At 44.8% G+C, this 21,508-nt stretch overlaps 1 protein-coding gene across 2 annotated transcripts in view; it reads left to right on the top strand.

Annotated features, from left to right (window-relative positions):
- ABCA13 (ATP binding cassette subfamily A member 13) overlaps window positions 1-21,508 on the top strand; it is a 335,950-nt gene that overhangs the window by 83,383 nt on the left and 231,059 nt on the right. For both annotated transcript variants that reach the window (XM_070787451.1, XM_070787452.1), the window contains exons 18-21: window positions 2,019-2,133; window positions 3,290-3,619; window positions 6,398-6,467; window positions 9,119-9,250. In XM_070787451.1, coding sequence (XP_070643552.1) covers window positions 2,019-2,133; window positions 3,290-3,619; window positions 6,398-6,467; window positions 9,119-9,250 — 647 coding nt within the window. The remainder of the gene's footprint in view (window positions 1-2,018; window positions 2,134-3,289; window positions 3,620-6,397; window positions 6,468-9,118; window positions 9,251-21,508) is intronic.

Below are 21,508 nucleotides of genomic sequence, written 5' to 3'. Positions count from 1 at the left end.
CAGAAGATACTGTCTTAATCCTTTTTATTTTTTGAATGTATGGCATTTTCCTCTATCAACTAATATATAATCTGATGAATGATTTATGGGCACTTGAAAAGAATTTTTAATGTCCTGTTTTTGTAGTGGAAAATTTACCTGCATTAACTTTGTTATTTAGGAGTTCTCTGTCCTTGTTTTGTCCACTTCATCTGTCCTGAGCTAAAGAGAGAAGTCACAGTCCCTGCTTCTGGAACGTGCCCTCAATTTTTCCTGTGGTTTGGCCTTCTAGTCTTGAGGTTGAGTTGCTCTGTGCAGAGCTGTGAATAACTGTGTTCTGGGTCTTTCTTATGTAGTATGTCTTTAGTATGTCTCATTAGTATGTCCTTAGTAGTATGTCATTCTACTTTGTATATGGTTAAATTAGTGGTTTCTGCTTTTCCTCCTTTCTTTTCTCTCTCTGGATTCTCATTTGCTGCCATGCCTTTTGCCCATCCTTTCATCTTAAACTTTTCTGAAGTGTTTTCTTTCAGGCGTGTCTGTTGTGAGCAGCACATAACTTCTTACACAGGTGAGGTTAGCTGTTCAACAGTATGAAATGGAATTTCATGTGTATATGGTCTTAATTGTGTCTTATATTTTTCTTATTTATATTTAGTCATGTTCTGCTGTTCTAGTGGTTGCCTTGTAGTTGTAACTTTGTATAAATATTATCAATCCTTTTTTTTTTAACCATGACCAATAAAAAACATGATTTTTCTTCTTCCACTAATGTCTTCCTTTGTACCATTAGAAGATGACTGAACTTGTAGTCTACATTTGTCAGTGTTAAAAAAAATAGCCTTTAAAAAAAAAGATTGATTTCTTTGTATGTGTTGACTGGTGGGTCTTCGTTGCTGTGTGCAGGCTTTCTCGAGTTGCTTCGGGCAGTGGCTTCTCTCCATTTGTGGTGTGCGTGCTCCTCACTGTGGTGGCTCCCCATTGTGGAGCACAGGCTCTAGATGGATGGGCCTCAGTAGCTGCAGCTCAGGGGCTCTGGAGCGCTGGCTCGGTAATTGTGGCATGTGGGCTTAGTTGCTCTGCAGCCTGTGGGATCTTTCCAGACCAGGGATGGAACCCATGTCCCCTACATTGCAAAGCAGATTCTTAACCCCTGGACTGCCAGGGAAGCCCAAAACAAATAGCCTAATAATAGCCTTTTATTTTGGATTTCATCAACTTTATTCTTCCTCTCTGGCTCATTTCCCCAATCTTGCAATTTTTGTTTTTTGTCTCATTTTTACATTTCCAGGAACAAAACATTTCCAGTCTGTCTTGTCACCTTATTTTTAATATTTGTTTCAGTCTTATTTTTACTGGAAATACAGTCACTTCTTGCTTTATCCTTTCTTTATCTTTATCCAAAAGAATGCACAAAAGTCATTCTTTTGTGGGCTGGTTTGTCTTCTGGTAACTTCCTGAAGAAGATCTCTTCAGATGATTTAACCTGAGTTCTTACATACATTTTTTCATGTAACTCTCATGTGAACTTGATTATGTTTAGCAGCTTTTTCGAATAGTTGGCCGTCTCTTCCAAATATGTATCAGAATCACAGTGTCAGTTTTTCCTTCCCTTGTTGGTTGGGACTCATTTCCAAGAGCAGATTGGAAAAGGGTTGAGTTATACATCCATGTATTGTAATTTCTCTTCAGTTTTTTATTCTCTTTAATTTGCATGAAATGGTCTCACTCTGAAAAGTCTGTGCAAAACATCTGGACTTCTCTGGATCTTGGATAGTGACTCCAAGAACCCCAGAGTCTGGTTCCTCCAATTCCAGGCCCCTCATGACTCTCTCTTTACTCTGTTCTGTGAGGTTTAGCACTTAGTATCCTTCAAAATCAGGGTACCCAGCAGTGGTTCTGCTCCAGTCATAGGGTCAAACGAGGTTGTGTTCCTGGGTGAACCCCAGGGCTGTAAGGACTGCAGGATGAAGTGTGGGAGCTGAACTCACTGAGAGCATCTTGGGGCAGCCTGGATGCTGACTGGCCTGTCCCTACAGGTTCTTAAACAACGTCGGCTTCTTCTTCCCCCTGATAATGATGCTCACGTGGATGGTGTCTGTGGCCAGCATGGTCCGAAAGCTGGTTTATGAGCGGGAGATCCAGCTGGAAGAGGTAAGCAGCCTGGGGGAGGGGAAGGGGCAGCGACTGGGGGTGGCCGGATACCCTGTGTGTTTGGCTGGGTCCCACTGTCGCAGGAGAGAAGCCGCATGCCCTGCCAGAGCTGTACAGTTGACACATCTGGTTCACCCACAGAGAGGGAGCGAGGCTGCAGATGGTCCCGTTAGAGTCAGCAGCGTTGGTGCTCATGTGACCTAGACGGACATACAGACAGAATTACCGTCTTCATTTACAGTTGAAATTCTTTGTGTGTAGCCTTGCTATTTTCGTTAAAACTTGAAACTATCAAAACTGCTTTTAAGAATGAAAGTTCATAACAGCATCCAGAAAAGACCAAGCCTCCCGTTCATCTGGGCCGATGCCTGGGCACACGCGATCCACGTGTTCATTAAAGAAAAGGGAGGGTGCAGAGAGTACAAAGTGCATCTCATTCCGTTTTGACTAGAATCGCACTTCCGTTTTGTAGGTAGTTTACCTGTGTGGAACACATGCATTCCTGGATTTCTGTGTTTCTTCCCCGTCCAGCTGCTTCCCCTGGACCTCGGGGTTAGTGAGGCTGTGGGGCTGCGGGTGCATCCAAATTATTCTCATCTTCGAGTATTCAGCCCCACACCCAGAGATGTCACCCCATTATAGATGGGCAAGCAGGAGGTTAGTGGGTAGATAAATTTTAGTGTCATGATTTTAACCTGAGTTATTTTGCAAAACTCGCTCTAGAACCTGAGCAGTAAGCCTCAGAGAGCAGCTTAAGGCTCTGTGTTTCCTCCTTCATTTTTCTGTTTGTTTTTATTAAACAAACCCAAGACACACCAAATGACAAATAAAAGAACACAATCGACGGAAGCTCAATAAACAAGGGAAGGCAGCAAGAGTGTGGCTGGTCAAGCTGGGGTTTTGGGTCCCTCCTTGAGGTTGGTCTAAGGTCACCTGGTCCCATTTCTTACCTCTTCACAGCCAGCGACCTGCTCTGCTGGGGTATCATTCAACTAAACGCCGACTCTGGGCAAAGTGTCTGGTGCGCTGCCTCTGGGGCCAGGTGTCCACGACAGCGGCCCCTTCCCCCAGCCCCACACAGCTGTGGCCTTCCCGGGAACCTGCCCTTCTCGCTCTCAGTCCCCGTGCTGACCTGCTGTCCTCTCTGTGTTGACAGTACATGAGGATGATGGGCGTGCACCCGGCCGTCCACTTCCTGGCCTGGTTCCTGGAGAATGTGGCTGTGCTGACGGTGAGCAGTGCCGCCCTGGCCCTCGTCCTCAAGGTCAGCGGCATTTTCACCTATAGCAGTGCCTGGATCGTCTTCCTCTTTCTCCTGGACTTCGGCGTGTCGGTGGTCACGCTGAGCTACCTCCTGAGCGCGCTGTTCAGCCGTGCGAGCATGGCCGCCCTGTGCAGCAGCCTGCTGTACACGGCCAGCTTTCTGCCCTACATCGTGCTGCTGGTGCTGCACGACCAGATGGGCGCCACCCTGCAGACGCTCCTGGTAAGTGTGTTGTCACTCAGTCGCCCATTCGTGTCTGACTGTTTGAGACCCCACAGACTGCAGCACACCAGGCCTCCCTGTCCTTCACCATCTCCCAGCGTTTGCCCAAGTTCATGTCCATTGAGTCGGTGATGCCATCCAACCATCTCATCCTCTGTTGTCCCCTTCTCTGGTCTTCAATCTTTCCCAGCATCATGGTCTCTTCCAGTGAGTGAGTTGGTTCTTTGCATCAAGTGGCCAAAGTATTGGAGCTTCAGCTTCAGCATCAGTCTTTCCAATGAATATTCAGGGTTGATCTCCTTTAGGATGGACTGGTTGGATCTCCTTGCTGTCCAAGGGACTCTCAAGAGTCTTCTCCAACACCACAATTCGAAAGCATCAGTTCTTCAGTGCTCAGCTTTCTTTAGGGTCCAACTCTCACATCCGTACACAACTACTGGAAAAACCATAGCTTTGACTAGATGGACATTTATCGGCAAAGTGATATCTTTGCTTGTTTAATATGCAGTCTAGGTTTATCCTAGCTTTCCTTTCAAGAAGCAGTCATCTTCTAATTCTGTGGCTGTAGTCCCCATCTACAGTGATTTTAGAGCCCATGAAGAGGAAATCTGGTAAGTGTGCTGTGCTGTGAAACTGCAAAACAGGACTGCGTGTCCCCGGCAGCACACAGCCCACGCTCTCCACGTGTCAGTGCACCGTTTCAGCTCTGCAGGGCTTCCCACCTCCCATGGCCTGTCCTCCCAGCTCAGGGCAGCCTTGCCATGGGTGGGGCCACTGAGACCACAGAGGACGGCCTGTGAGAGACCATCACTCGTTACATGACGGGGACTGTCCTCTGAAGACTGTTTCACTCAAGAGCATCTTAAAGGAAGCCCTTGACTCTGTGTCTCTTTATGTGGAATGAAACAGATTTCCAAAGCTATTTTAGAAGTAAGAAATACACATTTTTCCTTGAAGTATCATGAATTACTTTGCATTAGGTGGAAAGAACTCTCCTTTGGCAGCATCAGTCATTCATTTAGAATGTAGCTCTCAAAGCATTAGAATACTTGCTGGTCTGTGATATAAACACTCAGAAGACAGACACTCATCTGCTTTTTGATGACGCCTGGCAAGCATGGTGCTGACACACAGCAGAGACACAGGGCAGGAGCCCCCCACTGGAAGGGAGGAGGAGCTGGGGTTAAAGGTGTTGTTGTCATGTCATGCAAACCTCCCACATGCTCAAGGGCAGGGCAGGTCCTCCCCACAGGCAGGGGAGTGTGATTGGAGTCCCCCAGCTGGAGGGAGGATCTGAGGAGGGACCAGGGGGAGAGTCAGGCAAAGACAGAAACCTCCAGGTGCTGTATGTTTTCTCTTGAATGTGGAATCCAAAATATACAACAAAGGACCATATAACAAAGCAGAAGATGACTCATGGATACAGAGAGCAAACTAGTGGTTACCGGAGTGTGTGGTGGTAAGGGAGTGGAGGGAGGTGTAAGGGAGGGTAGAGGATTAAAAGGTGCAAACTGCTAGGGACCAAATGAACATTCCGAGGATGTGACATACAACACGGGGTAGAGCCGCTATTTTATGGGAACTCTATGTGGAATATCATCTGTAAAAGTATTGAATCACCATGTTGTACACTTGAAACCAACAGAATACTGTTAAGTCAACTGTGCTTAAGTTATTAAGAAAGACTCCCAGTGCTGCCATGGGATGACCAAGGCCTTCAGAGGTCTCCCGGCCCCCTCACTGGGGCGGGGGTCACAGTCTCTGCTCATTTCATGCCTCAGAGTAAAATATCAGTGCTTCCAAGAAAACGGAATTATTTTTCTCTAACATCAGTACGCCCTTCAAACCAACCTGGTTTCCGCAAGTCATAAGCATAGACGGGCACGGTGTTCATCAGTATTTTACCCCCTGGTACGTGCTTCTCAGTCGGGATTAGTTTGTGTCCTGCCTGTAGTCATTCATAACCAGTCATCTTGTGTGTTAAATAGGTGTTTGCCGAATAGTGGAAACACCTGGGACCCTCCCCCCCCCGCCTCCCCCCACCCGGTGCCCCCCTCACATACTCCTTACATGGGGAAAACAAGCCATCGGCCAATAAAACATCCGGCCTGTAAAACTCAACAAAACTTGAGTTTCAAGTGATGTTTTTTGTTTTTTATTTCAGTCCTTAGATTTAAGATTTTATGTACATGAAGGCTGATTTCCTTTTTATATGCTGAAATTGCTTCTAGCAAATAAAAAGTCTGACTCCTGTACATTATATTTTTAAATGTGAGATACTTTTCCAGTAAGGTTTTTTTTTTTTTTTCCTTAAACACAAGACCTTCCACTGGAGATGAAATAACATTTTCCTCCAATGCACCCTCTTCTCACGTAGAATTGTGCGTGTTCGGCGTCCAGTCTGCCTTCAGTGTGCTCCAGGGCCTTCACTTAATAATAAAACACAGTGAATTGCTCTATTCCATTTCCCACTGTTTGGTGTTATAGGTTTCTGTGTACAGTGCGTTGGATTTATGACACTTCAAACACTGCAGTAAAGAGAAGTAATTCCTTTTAACATTAAAAACTGGCTTGTTGTCACACTTTTCAGACTGGAATGATGCGTGGCCCAGTCCTGGGTTCAGACGTTGGAACCACCACCTGGAGCGGTGGTTTACATCATTCGCGCCTGAACGTGCAGTGGTTTCTCTCTTTGAATTCAGTGCTGTGGATTTTCCCCGGTCCCCAGTCAAGCACTAACTCTCTGTTTTTCTCTTCTCTCCCTCAATCTGCGGGCAGTGCCTCCTCTCCACAACCGCCTTTGGACAAGGAGTGTTTTTTATTACATTCCTAGAAGGGCAAGAGGCAGGTAAGAGGACGCAGTTTTTTAAGTAGTGACTCTAAGTGACTCAGGTTTTTGGAACTGTATAGTTATCATGTTTCAAGTGATAGAGTAGAGAGTGTCAGTTACTAAGCAGAAGGTTTGGAAGGAGATCCTGGTGTTGGTTTGCTGCTGCTGCTGCTGCTAAGTCACTTCAGTCGTGTCCGACTCTGTGCGACCCCATACACGGCAGCCCACCAGGCTCCCCCGTCCCTGGCATTCTCCAGGCAAGAATACTGGAGTGGGTTGCCATTTCCTTCTCCAATGCATGAAAGTGAAAAGTGAAAGTCAAGTCGCTCAGTCATGTCTCTTAGTGACCCCATGGACTGCAGCCTACCAGGCTCCTCCGCCCATGGGATTTTCCAGGCAAGAGTACTGGCGTGGGGTGCCATTGCCTTCTCCCACTGATCACCCTACAAACATTTAAAAAACCGTTGGCAATAATCTTCACTTATATTGGGATTTTGGCAACTAAAATTCTAGACCAGAGGAGACGTGTATTTCTTAGATGTTTATATGATTTTTGTGGTACATTGAAGATGCAGGGAAAATGTATACCATATATGAAACCAAACTCCAGATTTCATTACATTAGCTCATGAATTTGTGCCTGTCTTGAAATTCTCAGACTTTTCGGTAAAACATGTTGAACTGTCCTGAACTATACAACACTAAAACTGTATTAAAACAGATGAGTCATCCTGAAATGACCTATCCTGAGTTCTTTGAACTGATTTTTAAACTAAACGGGATCATGAGAATATGGAAGAAATATGGTTACTGTTAGAGTGTTTGAATATTTTGATCCAGATTCCAATAAGTCCACAATGTTGCAACATTTATTTGCTCATTTATTGGCTGTGTTGGGTTGTTATGTGTGGAGTTTGCACCAGTTGCGGCGAGCAGAGCTACTCTCCAGTGGCTGTGTGCGGGCGAGCAGGGCTACTCTCTAGTGGCTGTGTGCGGGCGAGCAGAGCTACTCTCCAGTGGCTGTGTGCGGGTGAGCAGGGCTACTCTCCAGTGGCTGTGTGCGGGCGAGCAGGGCTACTCTCCAGTGGCTGTGTGCGGGCGAGCAGGGCTACTCTCCAGTGGCTGTGTGCGGGCTTCCGGTCGCAGTGGCTTCTCTCGTTGTGGAACATGGGCTTCCGGCACACAGGCTTCAGTAGCTGTGGCCTGGCAGGCTCTGCAGTTGCGCTTCTCTGGCCCTGGAGCTTGGGCTCTGTAGTTGTGCCACTCGGGCTTAGGTGATCCGTGACATGCGGGATTTTCCTGGACCAGGAATCCAACCAGTGCCCTTTGTACTGCAAGGCAGGTTCTTAACCACTGGAGCGCCAGGGACGCCCTGAAACATTTATTTTATTGAGTTCTAGGTTAGTACCATCGGAGAAGGCAATGGGACCCCACTCCAGTACTCTTGCCTGGAAAATCCCATGGGTGGAGGAGCCTGGTAGGCTGCAGTCCATGGGGTCACTAAGAGTCGGACACGACTGAGTGACTTGACTTTCACTTTTCACTTTCATGCATTGGAGAAGGAAATGGCAACCCACTCCAGTGTTCTTGCCTGGAGAATCCCGGGGACGGGGGAGCCTGGTGGGCTGCCGTCTATGGGGTCACACAGAGTCGGACACGACTAAAGTGACTTAGCAGCAGCAGCAGCAGGTTAGTACCATAGGAAAATTGAGAAAGATGAATATTTCTTGTAAAAAAAATTAAAGAATCTGCCTGCAATGTGGGAGACCTGGATTTAGTCCCTGGGTTGGGAAGATCCCCTGGAGTAGCAAACGGAAGCCCACTCCAGTATTCTTGCCCGGAAAGTTCCACTGATGGAGGAGCCTGGTGGGCTGCAGTCTTGGGATCTCAAGAGTTGGACACGACTGAGTGACTGAACCACCACAGAATTAATTTTAATCCAGCAATACCTTGCAAACATATTGTTAGAAGAGAATGATTCTTTCCTACTGCATATGCTGTATCCTATTTATATATATTCCAAGAACAATAGTATAATTTAGAGTGGGTGCTCAAGGACTTTTCATCTTGTTTTTAAACAGGTTTATTTCCCCTAAATATAGACTTTTTTAGTTAAGCAAGTAAACTAGGTATAAGCAAAGCAACCTTTAAAAATTTTTAAATGTTAGATATTCAAGTGTTGTTAATGGTCACCCACCTGCTGTCCTTGTCGGTGTGAGATGAAGCCAGAACTTCACTGGAAGGCCAGGACCCATGGCCTTGACCTTCCTTTTGTTTTAGCTGTGCTTAGCTTTGCTTTGGAGAAGGCAATGGCACCCCACTCCAGGACTCTTGCTTGGAAAATCCCATGGATGGAGGAGCTGATAGGCTGCAGTCCATGGGGTCGTTAAGAGTCGGACTTGACTGAGCAACTTCCCTTTCACTTTTCACTTTCATGCATTGGAGAAGGAAATGGCAACCCACTCCAGTGTTCTTGCCTGGAGAGTCCCAGGGACGGGGGAGCCTGGTGGGCTGCTGTGTATGGGGTCGCACAGAGTCGGACACGACTGAAGCGACTTCGCAGCAGCAGCAGCAGCAGCTTTGCCCCTGGGCGCAGTGGACTCAGGTCATCAAAGTCTGCCCTGAAAGAGGATGAGCAGTGCTGACGCTGACCTTTCTCTTCCTTCCAGGGATTCAGTGGGATAACATGTACCAGTCTCCAGAAGTAGCAGGCATGACATTTGGATGGGTTTGCTGGATGATTCTGTTTGATTCAGGACTTTATTTTCTATGTGGATGGTACTTGAACAGCTTGATTCCTGGTAAGATTTCTGCACTTTATGACAAAATCAACTTAAAAAACAGTTTGAGCAATGTATGTGAATATTGGATAATTATTTGTTCTTTAAATAAGACACGAGAAAGGGAGTTGATAGGATGTGTTTTAAAGGGAGCTGAGCATGTTTGAGGAAAAACTGGTGCTTCTGAATCCTGAGGCAACCGAGACCCTGTGAAGACAGGTGGTGGAGGGGTCCCATGGGCCCACCGCGCAGCTCCCCAGCCTGGGGGCTGCAGAAGATGTAACGGCAGAGAAGCTGGTTCTCAAGATCATGTGTGTGAGGAGGATAGAGGTGAGGGAGTGAGAGCAGGAGAGCCTGGCACTCATGTGTCTTGGGTCCCTGGAGCCCAAGGTCAGGGGTTCAGAGAGCGCCGTGAGGCAGGAGTAAAAGGACCTGGTTCTCAGCCAGGCCAGTGGGTGGCAGGACCTGGAGGTAAGCTGGGCTGGCAACAGGGGGCTGAGCGGGGGCCTGGTGGTTGGGAGTCCTCCAAACCAGAGTCAGTAGTGTTGTGTGTGGAGGTGATGCAGGGCTGGCTGCCCAAGGCGATGGGCCTCCCCTTCGGTCAGTGGGGGAGGAGGCGCTCATGCCACATGCCTGGCTCAGCCCCAGGCGGCAGAGAGAGCGCTTCAACCTTTTTTAGTTTATGTATTTTAGAAATAGCTTTTAAATGGTATCATACTTTCTTGCTGAAATTGCTTGTGGTTCTGGCTATTTACTTTCCAAACAACTGGGCATTTCAAGCGGCATCTAACCTTTAAAGTTAAGAACTAAAAGAGATTCTAATCATATACAAGTTGAAAATGAAGGGATAGGAGAAAATAAAAAACCTTCATTCTGTTTACAAAAATATATTCTATGCCTGGAGAGTTTATGCACCATTTAAGGATGAGTAAAAATCAAAATAAAATGGGTCATTGAAAAGATTATTTTACATATGAGCAGGAAAACTGTTGCCCAAGAGGTAAAGATATCATAATTTAGAAATGTGATTTATTCTGGAAAAACTTAGATTGCACTGTTGTGATATTTGAATAAAATTTAAGAACAGGTGGATCTAGGAAATGAGAAAAAAAATTAACCAAGGAGGCCAAGGTGAAGGGAAGCTGGAAAAGGCTGGATGTTACCAAGAAGCTGGTTAACCACGAGGGATGTTGTAGAAGATGGTGGGATGTTGGTTTGAAATGCACAAGAAGTGGTGCAGAGGAGCGGCCATGCAGTCAGGACAGGGACATGCCCAGATGGTGCCGGGAAAGTGATGGATCAGGCAGCCTGTGAACCCCAGACTCCCACCCCTAGACAGATCCAGGGGGAGAAGAGGAACCATCACGTTTCAATGAGAAAAACCTGATTTGGAAAGTAAAGGCTCAGCACATTGCACACAAAATAATAATTAAAAAAAGCTGTATTTAGATGCAAAATGGCAGATGTCTTGGAGTCCACAGAAAAAGAAAAGAATTCGAGGAGTGTAAAGTCCAGGGAATCGTGTTGCCCTCGTCTAGGTGAAGATTATTAGCAGATTTGTCCCTGGATCCAGAAGAAGCTGAGTTTTTCCTTAGCGCTAGGGCCTTGAGGCAAGAGGTCCCAGGTTCTAATTTTCATATATTCCAGTGAGGCAAAGGGGCTTGTGATGCTCAGCAAGGGCTTGACCCCCAGTTCCCGCTGGGACACTCCAGTGGAGGAAGCCCAAGTCTTAAGTGGGAAGGTGCTTCTGTCCAGACCTGAGGCCAATGGACGGGGACTGGTCAGACAGGGACTTCAGAGGCTTCCTGGCAGCACCTGTGAATGAGCCTGGCATGTTGCTCAGGAAGAGGGAGAGAGACAGAGGCACATTCAGGAGACAGAGTGACCAGAGGGAGGTGGCCTGGTTGGGACCATCCTGCAAGTTTGGGGAAGCTTTGGGGAGGAACTGGGTAAAATCTGAAAGTAGGGAGGCAGCAGCTGTGGGAAAGTGCAGAGGACAGGCTTTCGATCTGATGATGATTCTTGTGGATGTTGGGACGTGAGAGGGGGCATCTGGGGCTCAGAAAGCCCTGCTGTGCAGGAGGGGCAGGGCAGGGTTGGAGTAGGGTGCCAGAAGGGGCCAGCACACGTGGCGGGGTGTGCCTCTATCTGTCTGCCTGTCCTGGGCGCCGAGGACCTCCGCCACAGGTGTGGGCTCAGATGGGGCCTGGCGATGCTCTGGGGCCACCTGTCTCCTCCCGAGGAGGTGGGGGCACCTGAGACGGGGTGGAGCTGGAGGGGCGGGTTCGTGTCTCTGCTCCGCCCCCCAGCTGTCTGCCTGCCCCTACTTGCTCGCTGTGACAGGGATAACCTGGGAGACACAGGTTCCAGCTGTGGGAAATGGAGAATCAGAGACAACGGAAAAGATAGAGAAAACCAGGGTGTCCCTAGCTCAGTGTGAGAATCAGGTGAAAAACAGGCACATCAGATGACTGGTCACAAATACACATCCGTGAACATCAATGCCTGACTCTCTGTTGTCAGTAAATAGAGACTGCAGTGGGGAAAGTAGCATTAAAATAAATAACAGTGTGACTCCAATGGAGAGGAGAATGTTTATCAAATTCAATATTTAAAATAGGTTTGAATAAACGGAAAGAGATGCCACATTCCTCAACGTGGCTACTTGTCATGAATATGTTGATTTTTTCCAAGTTGATGTATAAATTTATATAATTTTAAATTATATAACATTTACTATGAAACATGTCAATGTAAAATAATGAAATTTACATAATCATTTAAATTAAAAATACTGTTACAAGGGATTTGTTTTTAATTGATGAAATGTTTCTAAAGGTAGCTAAAATATGACTTGACAACAAGTATCAAAATTTACTGAAAATGATAAGAGGGACAGGCATCTGATGATTATGTAAAACCTCTATATTTGACAGGGATTAAAACAATGGAGTACTCATGCAATAATAAAGCAATGGAATATATTGAAAAATTCAGTAACCAACCCATTTATATATAGTAATTTACTCTGGGCACTGAGATCATTTCTGTATCTCAGCCATTGTAAACAGTGCTGTGGTGGAAATACATGTGCTTACACTTCATGGGAAATAGATGGGGAAACAGTGGAAACTGTGTCAGATTTTATTTTTCTGGGCTCCAAAATCACTGCAGATGGTGACTGCAGCCATGAAATTAAAAGACGCTTACTCCTTGGAAGGAAAGTTATGACCAACCTAGATAGCATATTCAAAAGCAGAGACATTACTTTGCCAACAAAGGTCCGTCTAGTCAAGGCTATGGTTTTTCCTGTGGTCATGTATGGATGTGAGAGTTGGACTGTGAAGAAGGCTGAGCGCCGAAGAATTGATGCTTTTGAACTGTGGTGTTGGAGAAGACTCTTGAGAGTCCCTTGGACTGCAAGGAGATCCAACCAGTCCATTCTGAAGGAGATCAGCCCTGGGATTTCTTGGGAAGGAATGATGCTAAAGCTGAAACTCCAGTACTTTGGCCACCTCATGTGAAGAGTTGACTCATTGGAAAAGACTCTGATGCTGGGAGGGATTGGGGGCAGGAGGAGAAGGGGATGACAGAGGATGAGATGGCTAGATGGCATCACTGACTCGATGGACGTGAGTCTCAGTGATCTCCGGGGGTTGGTGATGGACAGGGAGGCCTGGCGTGCTGCGATTCATGGGGTTGCAAGGAGTCAGACATGACTGAGCGACTGAACTGACACTGTTTCAAATTCATGTTTTCATGTTCTTCGGATAAATATCCAGAAGTGGAATTGCTGGGTCATATGGTAGATCCAGCCTTAATTTTTTGAGGAATTCCCATGCTGTTCTCCATAGTGGCTATACCAATTTACATTTGACTAACAGTGTAGAAGGTTCTTTTCTCCACATCCTGGTTATTTCCTGTATTTTTGATCACAGCCTTTCTAACTGGGCATGAGGTAATACTGTGCTTTTCATTTTTTTTTCCTAATAACTACTGATACTGAACATCTTTGATGTGCCTGTTGGCCTTCTCAATGTCTTTTATTGAAAAATGTCTATTTAGAGCCTCCGCCTAGTTTTTTATCATAATATTTTCTTTGATGTTGTATGTTAATAATATGTTAGATGTTAACCTCTTGTCAGATATATGAGTGGGTTTCCTCATTCCTGCTCTTAAAGGGATAGCTTTCAATTTTCCACCAGTATAATGTTACCTGTGGGTTTGTCATATATGACCTTTATTATGTTGAGGTATCCTCCTTCTGTACCCATTTTTTTTTTTTCTGATTGTATGTCATGTTTGTTTTTTTTTTTTTCTAATTTTATTTTATTTTTAAACTTTACATAATTGTATTAGTTTTGCCAAATATCAAAATGAATCCGCCACAGGTATACATGTGTTCCCCATCCCGAACCCTCCTCCCTCCTCCCTCCCCATACCATCCCTCTGGGCCGTCCCAGTGCACCAGCCCCAAGCATCCAGCATCGTGCATCGAACCTGGACTGGCATCTCGTTTCCTACATGATATTTTACATGTTTCAATGCCACTCTCCCAAATCTTCCCACCCTCTCCCTCTCCCACAGAGTCCATAAGACTGTTCTATACATCAGTGTCTCTTTTGCTGTCTCGTACACCCGGTTATTGTTACCATCTTTCTAAATTCCATATGTATGCATTAGTATACTGTATTTATGTTTTTCCTTCTGGCTTACTTCACTCTGTATAATAGGCTCCAGTTTCATCCACCTCATTAGAACTGATTCAAATGTATTCTTTTTAATGGCTGAGTAATACTCCATTGTGTATATGTACCACAGCTTTCTTATCCATTCATCTGCTGATGGACATCTAGGTTGCTTCCATGTCCTGGCTATTATAAACAGTGCTGCGATGAACATTGGGGTACACGTGTCTCTTTCCCTTCTGGTTTCCTCAGTGTGTATGCCCATTTTTTGAGAGTTTTTTTTTTTATCATAAATGCATGTCATGTCCTTTCAGATGCCTTTTCTGCATCTTTTGAGGTTATCGTATGATTTTTATCCTTCATTTTGTTGATATGGTGTATCTGGTTTGGTATCAGGGTACTAATGTTGGCCTGGTAAAATTAATTTGGAAGCATTCCCTCCTTTTCAGTATTTTGAAAGAGTTTGAGAAGGGTAAGTATTGAGTCTTCTTTGAATGTTGGATAGAATTTACCTGTGAAGCCACTGGGCCTAGACTTTTGTTTTGGGGGATGTTTCTATTACTGTTTCAGTCTCCTTCTGGTGGTCAGTCTATTCAGATTTTTTCTTTAAAATTAAATTGAGTCAGTCAGTTTATTTCTGGCTGTGCCGGGTCTTCGCGCGGGCCTTCCGCAGTGGTGGTGAGGGGCGCTCCTGTCTAGCTGCCGTGCTCAGGCTTCTCACTGTGGCGGGTGATCTCATTGTGGAGCGTGGGCTCCAGGTGTAGAGGCTTCAGTGGTCACAGCGTGTGGGCTGCAGTGGTTTTGGCACATGGGGTAGTTCCTCTGTGGCATCGCCAAGCGGATTCTTAACCACTGGGCCACCAGGGAAGTCCTGTTCAATTTTTCCGTTTCTTTACATTTCAGTCTCTGAAAGCAGTATGATCCTAAGGATGTTCTTTTTCTTCTGGGTTGTCCAGTTTTTTGGTGTGTAGTTCTTCATAGTATTCTCTTGTAATTCTTTGTATTTCTGTGGCATCCACCATAATTTTCTGTCTTTTATTTCTGACTTTGTTTATCTGAGCCCTCTTTTTTCTTAGTGAGTCTAGCTGAAGGTATGTCAATCTTGTTTTTCTTTTCAGAGAACCAGCTCTTAGTTTCATCAATCTTTTCTGTAGTCTTTTTAGTCTCTATTTATTTCTGCTGATTTTTAATTATTTCTTCCTTTATACTGAGTTCCAGCTTTGCTCAGTCTTCTTTTTCTGGTTCCTTTAGATTTACGGTTAAAGGCTAGGGCTTCCCAAGTGGCTCAGACAGTAAAGAATCGCCTGCAGTTTAAGAGGCCCAGGTTCAATCCCTTGGTTGGGAAGATCCCCTGGAGAAGGGAATGGCAACCCACTCCAATATTCTTGCCTGGGGAATGCCATGGACAGAAGAGCCTGGCGGGCTACAGTCCTTGGCATCACAAAGAATCAGAGCGACTTAACACTTTCACTTTTTTCACTGAGGTTTAAGGTTAGATTGTTTGAGATTATTCTTGTTTCTTGAAGTATGCTTGCATTGCTGTAAACTTTCCTTTTAATATCACTTTTGCTGAACCCCATAGATTTTGGTATGCATACTTTCATTTCCCTTCAGGTATTTCTTGATTTCTCCTTTAACTTCTTTATTGACTTGCTACTGAACTGAGCTTGATTGTGCTCAGTAAGGCCAAGCTACTGACCCTGAGTTGTGGTTAAGGAAAGTGCAGCCTTTATTGCAGGCACCAAGCAAGGAATCCAGGCAGCTAATGCCTCCAAGCCTTGAACTCCCCAGAGGCTTTCAGGGAAAGGTCTTTAAAGAAGAGAGAGGGAGAGGGTTGAAATGTGTGTGATCAACTCATGGACATTCTTCTGATTTGTTGATAGTGAGGTAATTAGGAGTCAACATCATCAACCTTCGGGTTCCAACTAGTCTGGGGTCCATGTGCTTTGGGGCAGCATACAGTTAACTTCTCCCACCTGGTGGGAGTTTCGGTATCTGCAAAACAGCTCAAAGGACATGGCTCAGAATATTATCTATAGCCCTTGAAGAGGAACTGAATGCCCTTTGACTTTGTTTCATGGCTAAACAATTATTATTTTGTCTTGCTTGACCATTTCCCTTTGTTTCTGCATTTTTTCACTTCTCTGATTAAATTTATTCTTTGGAACGCAGGGAAGGTATAGGAGGTCAACGTTTTTCTACAGCAAGAGCCAAGTGGAGAGCATGGTAGTGGTGGCAGAGGGGTTCTGTCCTGGGAAGACCCCATAGCGTCCTGCGTGGTTACAGACCCAATAGCTGTCCACTAGCATCCTATTTAGTCTCCATAAATGTGTGATTTTCCCAGCTTCCTTCTTGTAGTTAATCTCTAGTTTCATATCATTGTGTTTGGAAAAGACGCTTGAAGATATGATTTCAGTCTTCTTAAATTTATTGAGATTTGTTCTGTGTCCCAACGTACGATTTATTCTTGAGAAAGTTCCAAGAGCATCTGGGAAGAATGTGTATTCTGCTGCATTTGGATGGAATGTTCTGTGTGAATCTATTAAATCCATGTAATCTAATGTTTCATTTAAGCCTGGTGTTCTTTGTTGGTTTTATGTCTGGTGGATCTATTAATTCATGTAGGTTGAATGTTAAGTTTGCTTAACACAGTGGTGTTGCTGTGTTTAGGTCTGTGGATGGTTACTTTATATATTTTGATGCCCCTGTGTTAGGTGCATATATGTTAATAAGTGTTATATAAAGAATGAGTGTTATCACTTCTTGAGGACTCGTCCCTTTTAACATGACATAATATCCATCTTTGTCCTTGGTTATCTTGTTTGGCTTGAAGTCTATTTTGTCTGTGTAAGCATAGCCACCCTACTTTCTTTTGGTTTCCATTTACTCAGAGTATCATCTTCCACCTGTTCACTTTGAGCCTGTTTTCGTTTATGGAGCTGAGCTGAGTCTCCTGGAGGCAGCATATGGTTGGGTCTCATTTTATATTCCACCCAGACACCCTGTGTCTTTTGCTTTGTCAGTTCAGTCTGTTTATGTTTAGAGTGATTGTTAATGCATGAGGACGTAGTGCTGGCATTCTATCTTTTGTGTTTTGGTTGCTCTGTATCTCCATTATGCCTTTTCCCGTGTGTCTGCCATTTTAGCCAGGTGATTTCCCATGAGGTTTTCTCAGTCTCCTCCTTTTTGTGTTTTATGTACCTCTTTTAGATGTATGTTTCGTGTCACTCACGAAATAAGAAGTTTTGTGTAAAATGTATCAGATAATATAGTCCTTTTACTGCTGATATTTGGCATCTTAACTTCATTTGCTTATATGGGTTCTATCCTTTCCCTCTTTCCCATTTATCTTTTTGTCTTCTCAAATTATCCCTTATGATGTTGTGAGCTTGTGACCAAATTAGTTATTTTTACTGCATTTTAAAAAGTTTTATTCTATAATTGTTTAACAATCTATTCTTATACAGTTTCACTTTTCTTTCTTTTTTTCTTTTGTATGACTGTGCACTGCATGGCATGTGGGATCTTAGTTCCCTAACCAACCAGGGATTGAGCCCTCCACACTGGGAGCTCCGAGTCTTAAGCCCTGGAACACCAGGGAAGTCCCAGAGTTTCACTCCTCTGTCTGCTTACTATCTACCTTACTCAAAGTTGTGTGTACTTTTCCCTTTCTGATTCAGATAGAAAAGCTTCTTTCAACTTTTCTTGTAAGGCAGGTCTAGTGGTGATGAGCTCTCACAGTTTGGGAAGATTTTATTTCTCTTTTGTATCTGAAGGATAACTTTGCTGGACAGAGTATCCTTGGCTGAGAGTTTGTTTTCATCTTTTAATCTTTGGCTCTGATATTCCATTCTCTTCTTGCCTGTAGTTTCTGATGAGAAATTTGCTGATAGCCTAATGGGGATTCCTTTGCAGGTTTCTGCCTTTTTTAGAACCCTGGCTGCATTTAAAATTCTTTCTTTGTCATTTTTGACAGCTCTAATGCGCTGTGATAAGGTGTTTTTGTGCCGAGGTAATTACTGCAGCTTTATGGACTCACGTGCCCAGTTCCTCCCCTGGGTTTGGGACATTCTCAGCTCTAGTTTCCTTAACTAACTAAACACTCTCTTCCCTCCTTCATCTCTCATCTTTCTGGGACACACGCTACCTTTATGGGCCTTTCCTGGTGGGGTTAGATAGTTCCTCTGGAATTGTTTAATTTTTTAAAAATCATAGTTTTCTCTCTTCTTCTACCTGAATCATTTCCAGACTTTTATCTTTGGGCTCAGTACTCTCTCTTCCATGTGGTCTGCTCTATTTCCAGTGCTTCCTGTCTCATCGTACTTATTGAATTTTTTACTCCACAATTTTTGTTTGGTTCTTTTTTAGAGTTTCAGTCTCTTTGGCAAAGTATTACTTCTATTCCATTAATTTTATTCCTAAGCTCATTGAACTGCCTTTCTGAGTTTTCTTATAGCTCATTAATTTTCTTCTTGAGAGCTATTTCGAATTCTCTATCAGTTAGATCAGATACATCCACATCTGTCATTTCCTCTTTGGCCCAGCCAATTCATTCTTTCTGGAGCTATTAGTAATTGCCCTTTTGTCTTCCCCAGTAGCATATTGGACACCTTCTGACCTGGGGCAGAGCTGGGGGGCTCATCTTTCTGGTGTCATATCTTTTTTCTTTTCATACTGGTCATGGGGTTCTCCAGGCAGGAATCCTGGAGTTGGCTGTCATTTCCTCCTCCAGTGGACCATGTTTTGTCAGAACTCTTCACTGTGACCTGTCTGTCTCGGGTGGCCCTGCATGTCATGGCTCATAGATTCATTGAGTTGTGTAAGCGTCTTCACCACAACAAGGCTATGCTTCCTGAAAGGTGATTCAAGCTGACTTGGAACTCAACATTAAAAAACTGAGATAATGACATCCAGTCCCCATCACTACATGGCAAATAGAAGGGGAAAAAGTGGAACCGGTGACAGATTTTATTTTCTTGGGCTCCAGAGTCACTGCGGATGGTGATTGCAGCCATAAAATTAAAAGATGCTTGCTCCCCAGAAGGAAAGCAGTGACCAACCTAGACAGCTATTAAAAAGCAGAGACATCACTTTGCCAACAAAGGCCCACATAGTCAAAACTATGGTTTTTCCAGTAGTCATGTATGGGTGTGAGAGTTGGACCATAAAGAAAGTTGATTGCTGAAGAATTGATGTTTTGAATTGTGGTGTTGGAGAAGACTCTTGAGAGTCTTCCAGTCAATCCTAAAGGAAATCAATCCTGAATATTCACTGGAAGGACCCATGCTGAAGCTGAAGATCCAACACTTTGGCCTCCTGATGTGAAGAGCTGACTCACTGGAAAAGACCCTGATTCTGGGAAAGGAGAAGGGGGTGACCGAGAATGAGATGATTAGATAGCATTGCTGACTCAGTGGACACCTCCCGGAGATAGTGAAGGCAGAGGAGCCTGGTGTGCTGCAGTCCATGGGGCCACAGCGAGCCAGGCACGACTGAGGGATTGAACAGCAACAACAACAATAAATCAGATTACTAAATTCTTTAAGTTTGATTTCTGAAGAATTGTCATTTTTGTCTCTGCGATACCATGCTATCATGGTTTCTTTGGCGTGTGTGTGTGAAACTGGATGAATTTCTCTTCTGCTGGTACATTTGAAGTAGTAAACACTTTTCTCATTTTCAGTAACGCTTTTTTAACTTTGATTCTGAGTTCAGCAGATTGATGACTAGAGGCCTTTTTCCTGGATTTTCAGTAGGTGGCGCTGTAACTCAAGTTTTTGGGGTCTCTTCCCTGAGTGGCCTCTGGCTGCATTTGAGACAGCGTTTCCACACCCACAGCTCTGCTGGATGCTTCCCCACTGCCTGTTGTTGCTCCGTGTGCCTCCGGGGTCATGGGTCTCTGCTGTCACTGGCATTGCTGCTGAGGGGGCACTGGGATGGAGGACGCTCCCATCCCCATGGTGGGGGTTTGCCGGGGTTGGGTCACTGCACCCTAGTATGGAGAGTTGGAGTGGGAATGAGCTGGGGTGGCTGGCGTCTCCCTGGGTCTGGGGTTGTCCAGTTGTTTTGTGGGTGCCATTGCCTCAGGCAGGGGATGAGGTGGCTGGAGCGGCTGGGGTTGTCAGCCTCCTCCCTGTGGCTGAGGGCACCTCCATGCTGGAAGTCGGGGTCCTGGGCACCACACCCCTGCTGCTGTGGTTCTCTGCCTAGAGCTTCAGCATCAGCTGCTGTGGTCCCCAGTGGAGAAGGGGTGTGAAGGGCAGAGGAGCCTGGTGTGCTGCAGTCCGTGGGTCTCGCAGAGTCGGACATGACTGAGCGACTAACCAGCAACAGCAGCAAATCAGTGGTGTCACTGACTTTTGTGACTTTAAGTTCGGTGTCTGGAGAGCTGTCATCTTGTTGCTGTGATGCCATGTTACCATGGTTTTTAGTGACCTGACCTCACGGAGCGTCCCCAGTTGGGGATTGCAGGCCCCGCCTCCGCTGCCCTGCTAATCCTGCCTCCTCGGTATGTTCCAGTGCACCCACCTTCAGACACACAGGTGTGGGGGTCTCTCCAGGGTCCTGGTGTGCTGGGCAGAGGAACCTTGGCTGAGTCATGGATGTTTTACTAGTTGTAGATTGAAGCAGGGAGATGAAGAGGGCATCTTATGCCCCCCTGATGCTGACCTTGAATCAAAGTTGACATTTTTAATGGAAGAGAAAGGATATAGAATTCAGTCAATCCACTAGTGAGAAAAAATATTACTCATTCATAAATTCATCAAAAGTGGTATCATTAAAATAATTAACAAATAGGAAAAGTATGGTTTTAAAGAGAAGGAAGGCCTTTTGCACTGTAATGCCAAGGACATAAATGATAAAAATCACTAGTTTCTGACTCACAGAATGAACCATAAGAACGAACTTATGGTTGCCGGGGCAGGAAGAATGGTTGGAAGGGAGAGTTAGGGAGTTTGGGATGGACATGCACACACTGCTATATTCAAAATGGTCCAACAAGGACCAACTGTGTAGCACAGGGAACTCTGCTCAGTGTTACGTGGCAGCCTGGATGGTAGGGGAATTTGCAGGAGAATGGAGACATGTGTATCTACGGCTGAGTTTCTTTGCTGTCCACCTGAAACTATCACAGCGTTGTTTATCAATTATACGGCAATATGCCTGGAGAATCCCAGGGGCGGGGGAGCCTGGTGGGCTGCCGTCTCCGGGGTCGCACAGAGTCGGACACGACTGAAGTGACTTAGCATAGCATAGGGTAAAATGTTTAAAAAGACACAAAAAACAAAAAAGTCACCAGTTTCTATTATAAGAATTTAAATCAGTATTTCAAAAATCCAAGTGAAAATTATACACTTTTCAAAGTTATAAAAGCTATTTAATGAGTATATGAAAATTGATATTCTCGAGTCAAATTTTTAAAACATATATCTCAGCAGATATCCTAGCAAATAACTTGAACCATTTGTTAGAAAGTAAAGTTTATATTTAGTGAATTTATAGAAAACTTTAATGAGCATACAAAAGTATAAATTTGCAAAATACATAGAAGACAGTTTTTTCCCTCTATGATAAAAATTACAGTAACTAA

Source organism: Bos indicus, chromosome 4, assembly GCF_029378745.1.
Source record: "Bos indicus isolate NIAB-ARS_2022 breed Sahiwal x Tharparkar chromosome 4, NIAB-ARS_B.indTharparkar_mat_pri_1.0, whole genome shotgun sequence".
NCBI classification, from domain to species: Eukaryota; Metazoa; Chordata; class Mammalia; order Artiodactyla; family Bovidae; genus Bos; species Bos indicus.
This window is presented reverse-complemented; position numbering and strand designations above follow the sequence as displayed.